Source organism: Borostomias antarcticus (genome assembly GCF_949987555.1).
Source record: "Borostomias antarcticus genome assembly, chromosome: 6".
NCBI classification, from domain to species: domain Eukaryota; kingdom Metazoa; phylum Chordata; class Actinopteri; order Stomiiformes; family Stomiidae; genus Borostomias; species Borostomias antarcticus.
Genome location: NC_140239.1, coordinates 24217462 through 24227844, shown reverse-complemented (window position 1 = coordinate 24227844; position 10383 = coordinate 24217462). Strand labels below are relative to the sequence as shown.

General features: G+C 41.0%; 3 protein-coding genes across 3 annotated transcripts; 1 reads left to right on the top strand and 2 right to left on the bottom strand.

Moving 5' to 3' along the window:
- Window positions 1-2327: 2327 nt before the first annotated feature.
- Window positions 2328-2901, bottom strand: smim8 (small integral membrane protein 8). Its single transcript, XM_084439873.1, has 2 exons — window positions 2666-2901; window positions 2328-2544 (listed from the first exon to the last, which is right to left on the bottom strand). The coding sequence occupies exons 1-2, from the start codon at window positions 2792-2794 to the stop codon at window positions 2386-2388; spliced, it is 288 nt and encodes a 95-aa protein (XP_084295999.1). The 5' UTR covers window positions 2795-2901; the 3' UTR covers window positions 2328-2385.
- A 1311-nt stretch (window positions 2902-4212) lies between these two features.
- Window positions 4213-5705, top strand: gjb7 (gap junction protein beta 7; the record flags this gene model as incomplete). The annotated part of the gene is made up of 2 exons (XM_084440086.1): window positions 4213-4860; window positions 5700-5705. 2 exons carry the CDS (start codon window positions 4213-4215, stop codon window positions 5703-5705), a joined length of 654 nt encoding a protein of 217 aa, XP_084296212.1.
- On the bottom strand, window positions 5338-10365 carry LOC311310400 (zinc finger protein 292-like). The gene has a single exon (XM_084439889.1). The coding sequence runs from the start codon at window positions 10233-10235 to the stop codon at window positions 6720-6722; it is 3516 nt and encodes a 1171-aa protein (XP_084296015.1). The 5' UTR covers window positions 10236-10365; the 3' UTR covers window positions 5338-6719.
- Between the last annotated feature and the right edge of the window lie 18 nt (window positions 10366-10383).

Here is a 10383-nt window from a genome sequence, read left to right as displayed (position 1 = left end):
TTCCGACGCGGATCATACGGCTGAGCAGTCCCATTGAGTGAGCGTGGGGACCTAATTTATAACTTGAAAATTGGAGAGGGCGGGGAAAACATACTGAAACGTGACAGACATGGGTGAACGCCTACCTGATAATGGTTTCATATGATTTTTTAAGAACTTGCGTGACCAGGCTATGAAATTAAAACAGTGTTAAACTAATAATATTACGGAGTGAATGGCTTTTAAATAAAATGCCTGGCTTTGTGTATATCCTATGCCATAACCAAAAACTCGACTGCAAATGTTCATAAATTTATTCTAACACTTTAAGATTATTCAGCCAAAACATGTAAACATTAAAATAAAAGTAAATTCATAAAACGAGGTTCAGTTTCATGCAGTTAGGCCTACATAGGTCGATTTATTAACAAGTAGATTGAAGAGTTGGTGGTAGGCTTCTATTCACTCACACCCTGTCAATTTTCTTTGAAGGGAGTATAAAGTCAGCTTGATCAGGCTTTAATTCTTTGAACTGCAGATTGATGAAATCCTGGAACGCTGCTCTGGTCTCCTCCAGGTTATCCACAAACACCTGCTTAGCAACTATTGCAGTGCGCAGATCCCTGGTCGTCTTGTCCAGGAGGGCCTCCAACTGTTGTGCAGATTCCTTCAGGGTAGTCAGCTCTGCCTTGTTCTTCCTCTCCACCTGATTAAGATTCTGTTCAGCAATCTCGAGCTCATCTCTTCTGGCTCTCTCAATGTTGCCAGCTATGCTGGATCTCATCACTACCCTCACCTCCTCCAGAATTTCATTTTTATTTTTACTGGCAATGACCTTGGCATGCTCTGGTTGCAGCATGAAGTCCCTTGAGAAACCATCAAAAGAGGAGGATCATACATTACAGTACTATGCCAGTGGGATGATTTTTAAATAGACACATGATCCCAACTAACCACTGACCTCTCAAGTATTGTGGCAGCACACACAGTTGTTTCTTTCTCCTTTCGTCTAGCTAACACAACACTCCTAGCATGCTGCTGGGCAATCTTCTCAATGACCCTATGGATCTCGAGACGCCCTTTCCTCATTTCGCTTGCGCAGTTTCTCAATGTCAGACATGATCTGCCTCTTTATTTTCATGTCATATTCAACCAAGGTTTCCTGGAGATTCAGAACATTGAGATATCAAACATAACAAGAAAGAAGCAAAAATAACGTTCCATTGCTTAATAATGTCATGTTCAAAGTATAATCAGAAATATTCTTAACACAGAATTCGCCCCCACAAAAATTAAAGGACCATGACAATTACTATAGGCTAGTAGGCCTATTTATAGAAAAAATATATAGGCCTACTATTTGTTTGTACAAATCTTATAGCCTACCTGCAAATACGCGTTTGCATTCTCAACTTTCTTCCTCAAAATCTCTCTTTCCATTTTTGGCCCACTGAAGTGTCTTTAACACAATTTCCAGATCAGCCTAAAAATAATACATATCAATGCATACTGATGTGGGCTACTGTTGCATTCAAAATGATTGTCATTTACAAAATCATCAATTACCTTCGCCCATGCCCCATCAATGGCAGCTTTATAACACTAATCTTTCTCCTTCTGAAATTCTGTGATGTAATACTGGTGTACGCTTTCCCCTATATCTGAAATTCAGTTACTCAAATAACGGTTGTAGCATTGCAGTTTTATCATCACACTAATTTTAGCAACATTTTTTAAGTGCTGTGGATATTTGACTTTTAAAAATATATTTAATTACTTTTTTAGTATTTATAGAGATTATGTAGCCTATATTCTTTATTCATTCTATACTGCACACATAGCCTATCTATCTATCTATCTATCTATCTATCTATCTATCTATCTATCTCTAGCCTATCTATCTGTGATAAATAAATCTGACATGACATATCAATAATGTTGGAGTGCGTTCTAAACTGTTTCAGCGTTATCATCGTGGCCCCATACAAATCTTTTAGAGAGTGCAACGTTGGTTCTCGTTTTCTTGCGGTGCGTCTATCACATCCTGTTGGCACAGTGGAGGGATGGTGTGATAATTGGTTGGGTCCCACCTTAGGCTTCCCATGGCCTTGGGATCGGTCCATTTCAGCGGTCACAGCAAATAGAGTGGCATATCTTGCCGTCTAGAATCAAGCAGAACTGATAGTGGAAACAATACGCTTGATTCCTTTCATAATAAATTCGACATTATGCTAGCAAAAATAGTCCTTTGTGATGTAGTTTAGAACGCCACAGGCCCTTGACGCGTGTTTCCCCCCACAAGCAGCAGCTGGAGAAACAAAATCAGCAAATATCTATTTTGACGCGTTTTAATCATCACTAAGTTCAGCCTACAGTAAATTAATCTTCAAAAAGTAATGCCAGCGATCAGTCCCATTTAGATGTCTTTCTCCTCATGGATCTATCTCCTTCACTGTCAATTGCTTCATACAACTGTTGGTCGTTGTCTTTCATTGCGTGCAGGTAGCCCAGATAGCCCACGCACAAGGTGATTGTTACGAGCCCAAAAGCCATCACAGGTTTATTCTGAAAAACACAAGACAAATGTTCATGAAACGGTAGACTATATACAGCACAACGTTGTCCAATTAACGCTACAGCCCAGTTTTGTGTATATGTAAGCTTTGTTTGGCTAGTTAGGCCGTACCGGTTTTATGAATAGTTCGGGGTTTACTGCTCGAAAAAGCGTGGTTGTCTTCGCCCCTCTCAAACCAGGGGTCCTGTAACCTTGTTCTTTAGGAGTCTCCTTACCACTTCCGGACTCCGGAGATGACATTGTTCTCGACAAGCCTGTCCTCTTAAACTTTTAAGGGTAACAAATAACAAATCCTCACAACAATGAATATAACATTAAAACGGGGTAGAAAACATGCTTGTGTGAAAGTCAAAACAAACAACAAATGTAAAGAGTGGCACATAAAAAAACCTCGCAGCATACATTTAAATATGACAGCGCCACCACATGGTTGGAGGATATCCAATGCCATATGAGTATAACATATCCACTTGAGAATAACATTGTGACAATTATTTTACAAGTTTTTCAGTTCAGCTATTTTAAACAGGAGACAAGGAGTGAAACATAAACGTGTCTTGTTTAGTGCAGCAGTGACTGAAATAAGGTGAATCCGTCAAGCAAGGGAAGAAGTAGACATGCATTATTAATTGGCTGGGCTATATAATACCTGCTCATACAACTTGCATGGCATTGCATCTCATTATGTATTCGGAGAGACTATAATACAATTCCCACGATCATGTATGCAAACCTCTAGGACTTTTGATTGTTTCAACAAATTTGCGTTCATTTGTTTAGTGTGACCACAATGATAGCCTAGCCTATAGTATGTAGTATAGGCTATAACAGTATTTTCTATAGGCCTTTATATGGTAGGCTGCATCTCGATCTGACATTTACCTACATTATTTTCTGCAGGCTAAGCCAACGGTCTCTGTCTTTCGTTTGTTTAGTGCGTAGACCTCCCTCTCGTTTGTTTAGTGCATAGACTTCTATCCAAATAACCTGCCTCCCTGGATACAAAAGGTGCGGCATGCTCTCTACACCTCAGGCTTATGCTGTCGACTATCAGGTGTGCTTCCATGTCGACGCAACACGAAAAAGAAATATCAACTTACTCGCCACTTAAACGAGATAAGAAAAGAGCAATCTACAGTTGGTGAGTTTGTCTTTGTCTGAACTTTTTTGTTGACTAGGCTGTAAATGTATAGTCTGTAGGGCCCATAGGCTACTTAAGAGCGGAGATGCAGCAATCACCCAATGAGATGCGCATCAGTTTGATGTTCAAGACTTAATAAAAAAAAAAGAAAAAGAATACACCTCTTAGAAGGAAAGATAGATATAGTCCAGTACATCATTTAATTACTAAGTTCAAAACAAATGGTCACGGCTCTTAATTAAATGTAGGCTATTTCTCACAAGATTACTTTTTTAAAAGGACATATAACCTAGAACCACCTATCAGGAGAGCCCACTGTAACTTGAGTGGATTCATAGAGGCCTACTTTCAACACCATGCTATCATTTTAGTGCATTTTGAATTGGATCGTCTGCTTGTGACCTAGATCTATTTGCATTGTAGAAAGAATGACCAAAACAACACAACGTTAAATGTGTCAATATCAGATTGGCTTAGCTGTTCTCCTTCATTCACAGGTTCTAGCAATCAAAGAAATATGAACTGGGGTTTCTTGGAAAACGTCCTGAGTGGGGTGAACAAGTACTCCACAGTCATTGGACGCATTTGGCTCTCCATCCTTTTCCTATTCCGCATATTGGTGTATGTGGCAGCAGCTGAACAGGTGTGGAAGGACGAATACAAAGACTTTGTCTGCAACACTCGGCAACCCGGCTGTGAGAATGTGTGCTTCGACCATTTCTTCCCCATCTCCCAGATACGCCTCTGGGCTCTTCAGCTCATCATGGTGTCTACTCCTTCTCTTCTGGTGGCTCTACATGTCGCCTACCGTGATTACAGGGAGAGCAAATATAAGCGGAAACTATACGAGGACAAAGGCAGGATTGACGGTGGCCTGCTGTGCACCTACATTGTCAGTATCATCTTCAAAACTGCCTTCGAGGTGGGGTCCCTCCTGGCCTTCTATTTCTTATACAGTGGCTTTGATGTTCCCCGACTACTTCGCTGCACCTTGGACCCTTGCCCTAACACTGTGGACTGCTACATCTCCAAAGCCACCGAGAAGAAGGTCTTCCTCTATATCATGGGTTGCACATCCATATTGTGTATAGTGCTGAATATATCGGAGATGCTGTACATTATATGGAAACAGCGCTGGAAACGTTTCAGCAAGCGGTACATTCTTGTTGATGCCAATTGTCATCACCATGAATGCCATCCAAATTCCATTAAAAACGCAGCAGCACTCCAAACCTCACAAAACAAATATATAACTCAATATCCGCAACAGGCACCCCCAACAGGTACTTAAAATTGCTTTACTACACTATGTAATATTGTAGCAATCGTGGCCTATCCACCTGTCCAAGAGAGATCTCTATATTGAGGCGACTTAATGTGTTGTGAAATGCACTGATCTTTTTTTATGCACTTCAACTAATCTAAATGTATTTGAGTCCCAGCAGTTATTCCTATGTAACAATAGCTTATTGCCTCACATGTAATGTTTTGTTCGTGTATGTTTTATGTTTTCTTACATTTTATCCCAAATCAACCCCCCCCCCCCCCCGCCCATTTCCCTCAAGCATCTTCTATGGGTAGAGCCATTTCTCATAAAGTAAATCCCAATGACTGAATGTAATAAATCATAGACACAAAAAGCTGTATAATAAAAGTTTTTTTTATTTTATTATCTCAATTAACCTATTACTGCTGGTGGTGGCAGAAGGTGATTCAGAAAAAACAGTATTTACACACATTTGTCTAATTTACAAGGCATGTTTAACAAGATCAATCACAAATTATACACAACAGCACATTCTATTTATTTGAGGGACTCCTTTTTAAAACCATGTCCCATGGGGATATTTAACACAACATGACCTGATGCCATGTTCTTATCTCAATTTCAAATTCCGGTTGAAAAGGCAAAGTGTGCTGGGAAGCAAATACAAACATGCTTAATTCATTAATTTATCCCAGCCCTTCACACGTGAACTATAAAAAGACAACTGTTCTTTACAGGGTTAAGGTTCAGTTGATATTAGGTTTATGATTTTACAATAAAATAAAACCATATATTTAACTGAATAACTGGATTTAGGTTTTGCAATGATAAAAAGAAAATCAATCTGCAGCAAACCGTTCTAATCCTGAGTTACCATGTTCAAAAACATTCAACCAGTCACTTAAAGGTATAATATGTTATATGTGGATTAAAAAAAAATACATCCATAGGGCTTTACGAAGGCTGCAGAGTAAAAGTATTGCTTTTCCATAAAAAATTATATTTTGTCTGAAATTATTACATTATGAAATTTTGACGACAATGACAGTTGATATCATACCAGCCAATAGTAGCCTATTACAGCATTGGTACTGCGCGCTGGGTTGCCAGGTACTATTCTAACTTTACCACTGCGAGATTAGCACTAGCCAGCTAACGTTATACTTCCATGAATTAGCAGCATTATAGATGTTGGTTGAAATCAAGTGTGTGTGCGACTATAAAACGGCAGCTTTTCTGTCCACTTCCGCTAACTCTTTTCAGCTAAACGTTTGGTAAAATGGCAGAGTTTCGTCATCCTACTTCTCCGCCTGAGCCCCGGCGAACCATGCGATACGAATCTCAAAAGCTCAGTGACCTAAGAAGGGGCAAAACTCTGATAAATATCGGGCCAGCCTTTGCTCGTTGGATGGAGTTTCATGGGATAAAGTTGCATGGTGACATGGCTACTTTTCTACTAGACCGGTAAGCTAGCTAACTAGCTATCGTTAGCTCACGTGAGCTTGCTAACTTAGCTAGCTAACATTATCTTTCTTGGAATCTGCATAGCCAGACCTAACGTTATCTCCACACTACAGCATCTAATGTAACTTATTACATGGCACTCTGAAATACTTGATTGTGATTACTTGAACCGATCTGCAGTTTGTAACGAACCTGGCAACCAATACGTGGTGTTGTTGCAGTTCTTATCTTTAGACACTAGATAGGGGAAATAATCCACATATAACACATCATACCTTTAATACTAATGTTACCTATTTTTCTAATATCACTGTGGGCCGCATTTCCTGAAGCTGCTTCAGTAGTAGATCAGCGACATCAGAATAAGCTCCATCTACTATGATTTTCACATTGTTGAGTGATGTCAGCTGTTGGGGGTTCCTGAACTGAACACAGGAATCTTTTGAGTGAAAATATGCATTAGATTTCTTGCACAACACTGTTGCAGCTCTTAGTTGAATCTTCCTCTTCAGGGAGTGTTCAGAATGTTCCGACTCCTCCAAGAACTTCAAAAACGACATTTCAAATCCCATGGGCTTAAAGGAGGCCAAGTCATCCTGGGCCAGGGCTGTGCTAGAAGAGGAGTCTGAGCCGTTATCTCCATGGTACATTATGTTGCTCCTTGTTGATCGTGACACTCTTTTTCGCTTGACCATTTTGTCAAGATGTAATTTTCGCTGGCAACCTCTTTTGCGTCTCATCACCACAGAGCCATCAGATATGGCCTCAGAACTGTCATCATTTGAGGGTTTGCTGTCAAACAATTCAGGGTTGTCAGTTGTCACCCTCTTCCGTAGAACAGGTTTTGAGTATTCATATTCACTTCCGTCTAGGCCGGTGTCTGCCGTTTCTTCACTCTCTGACAGCTCTGAAGAGTTGTCTGACTTTGAGTCATCACTCCTAACTGAGCGGTATCTTTGTCTTGAGGACTTCTTGCAGAATATGAAGTGGCTTCTCTGCTGTTCTAGATACCGATCTGATAGACCATGCCCCATGTAGTGCTTCATAATGCTCCGCTCCGAATTCATGACAGTCTCACATCCCTTTATCATGCAAGGGTACTGCAAAGTGTATTTCTTTATGCACAATGCAGACGCTTCATCCTTGGTTTTCAAGGAGGGCTTTCCATATTTAGTCCAATGATTGCTTTTTGACTTGTCAGTTTTCTTTTTGTCACAACCTTTCTGAACAATCTTTTTGTTGGTCTCTATGTTTTCTTTTCCATCACTCGATTTGGAAATTTTCATACACTCTTCATTGTTTTGTTGATTCATCAGTTGAAGTTTGTAGGTGTCGTGATGCTTTTTCATAGTATGTCTGAGCAGGTTTGATCTGGTAGCATAGGTACGGTCACAGCCATCAACATCACACTGAAACATCCCATCCACAGGTTCGACTTTTGATATTGTTCCCTTTTCATGCTCCTCTTTGACATGCCCAATGTACTTCCAGAAAGCAGTGAAGGATGCTGCACACCCATGTTGATCACATTGGAACCTGCCAAGATTGATGCTGGACATTAGGGAACCTGCCTTATCCAGGCTGAATTTGTGAAGCTGGAGGTAATGCTGCAACAGACTTGGAACATCTTGGAATACTCTTGAACAGTCTTTCACTTGACACCTAAGTTCAGTGACTTGGATGACCTCACCCTCTGGCTGTTCTAGTGATGATGACGACTCCTCTGGGTCATTTGTTTCATCCTGCCCCTCATTCTGGTCATTTTCATTGCTTACTTCAAATGTGGACAAAGTAGACTGATGGACTGCTCTGTAATGGAGGATCAAGTTATGTTGAATAGTGAAGGCTGCTACACATCCTTGATGAACACAGCGATATGGCCTGTATGGGCTGAAAGCATCATTTGAATCTGGCTTCTTTTCTTTCATCTTCTTGGGAATTTCCACTTTAGGCTTCACCATTTTCTGCCTGTTGGGTAGTTTTTCTAATGGTGGAGAAATGGTAGTCTGAAGGGCATCTGATGGAGTCTTTGACACTGAAGTGGTCCTTGCTGGCAAATGGACTCCAGTCTGTTGACTAGGTAAGTACCGAGTTGGTACTGTGGACAGTGGCAAATGCTGTCCAGGACCTGAAAATAAGGACTGTGGAGTCATTTCTGAGCTCTGAGGATTAATTTGGTATCCAGACACGGTTGGCACTGGTGCCAGCTGCTGATTGTGATTGGGGATCCTTTCCACTGGCTCTATTCCTGTGGAAAGATGATTATCACACAATCTCTGGTCAGCTGTGCCAGCAGAAGTAGACTGTTCAAAAGGCTGTGATGTACATTCTTGATTCATCATATCTTGGAGTGAATATTGATGAGTAATATTCTCTGTCAATGGATGAGGACCATTTGTATAATTGATGGTCGGAGCAGTCATAGCAGAGGCTGCACCTCCACTTTGTTGGTCCTGGTTATTACTATAAAATGCAGTTGTGTTGCGCTTTGGGTTCAGTTTTGAAACTTCCTCAGGTGAAAGTCTGTGAGCTGTCTGACAGTGTGCCCTCAGGTTTGAATTACGGGTAAATGTCTTACTACACATTTGGCAGCTGAATGGGGCAAATTTCTCATGGTTTTTCTTCATTGAATTAATCATCTCATCAGTGTAATTGTGAGCTTTAGTAAGGTGTTTCAAAACTGCATCTTTTGTCATGGCCCTGTAAGTACAGTTGTCCTGTTCACAAGCAAATGGCTTCAGGAAGCCATCAGAGGCCTGTGAAACTTTCTCTCTTGAAACATTAGACCCAAAAGACTCATTCCCATGGGACGTGTCATTGCCAACTGGTTTTATAGCTAAACTTGGTTGAGGGTTATCGCTGACCTCCCTGTCCAGGTCCAGCTTCTCCAAAGCAGTCTGAATTTCTATCATCCAATGCTGGTTTGCAGATGACTGAGAAGGACCTAGATCAACGTCATTTTCCAAAATACTAGTAGGGGCCGGTGTATCACAGTGTTTGGAAGAAGGCTCTCTAAAATTAGTGAAACTCCCTGGGTTTGGTGCTCCAATTTGGCCAAGAGGCACAGGGGGGTTTCCTTTATTAATGTCATGGACCAGCCCCACAGTAGTAGCCTCAGTTTTCTTTAAAGGCTTGTGGCTTTGTTGGGCCCCAGAATGTTGTACAAGATTGACTGTTGGATTTAATGACATGGGATTCTTTGAGCTGGCATTTGTTTCAGCGCTGGTTGAATGAGCTGAGCTGTATCTTCTTTGATAGTCTCCAGCTAAAATCTGTTCCCGCAGCTTTTTCTTGACATCCTGTTCAATGTTTTTTCTCTGTGTCTCAGCTGGTTTGATACCTGTTGTTGGACTACGCTGAGGGTCTGGCGACATGATCTGGGTCATTGGGTTGGACATGAGATTCTGTGCCAAATCGGCCATCGCAGCCAGAAGCCCATCATCAGCCTGCCCCCCTGAATTGGAGCTCATCTTCTCTTCTTTTATCTTTGTGATTATTTCAGTTCTGGCTAAACGATTAACATGGTCTGAGGGAAGACTGTTAGGAGAAGCAGTAGGGATCTTCTCAGAGAGAATCTGAGAGAGGAGTGGATCAGAGAAATCACCACTGCCAAACAAAGTGTCACATGACTGAAGATATGGATCTCTATACGAATCATTTTCTGTCTTCACTTTTAAATTTCCAGTGTGCTGTATGACAGAGCTTTCTGCTGCACGTTCAGTACCTCCATAGGGCCCACAAGAATTCTGGAATGGTGGTTGGGGAATGGCCAGGTTGTCAAACAGATCAGGAATGTTTGAATGATCCATAATTTGCTTCAGAATTTCATCATTTTGTTCACCATCAATTCCATAGGCTGACAAATTGGCTTGAGGATAACTGACATTAGGCAAACATTTTGAATCTGGTGGATTTTTTGTCACTGGCTGACTGGGCTCGTCTTGATAAACTGTAGAC

Bases quoted from the DNA above. Each gene is read 5' to 3' on its own strand.
- LOC311310400 (XM_084439889.1), bottom strand. From the start codon at position 10,235: ATGGATCATTCAAACATTCCTGATCTGTTTGACAACCTGGCCATTCCC.
- smim8 (XM_084439873.1), bottom strand. From the start codon at position 2,794: ATGTCATCTCCGGAGTCCGGAAGTGGTAAGGAGACTCCTAAAGAACAA. The intron at 2,545-2,665 runs GTACGGCCTAAC...TGTGTTTTTCAG, and splicing joins CCGAACTATTCATAAAACCG to AATAAACCTGTGATGGCTTT.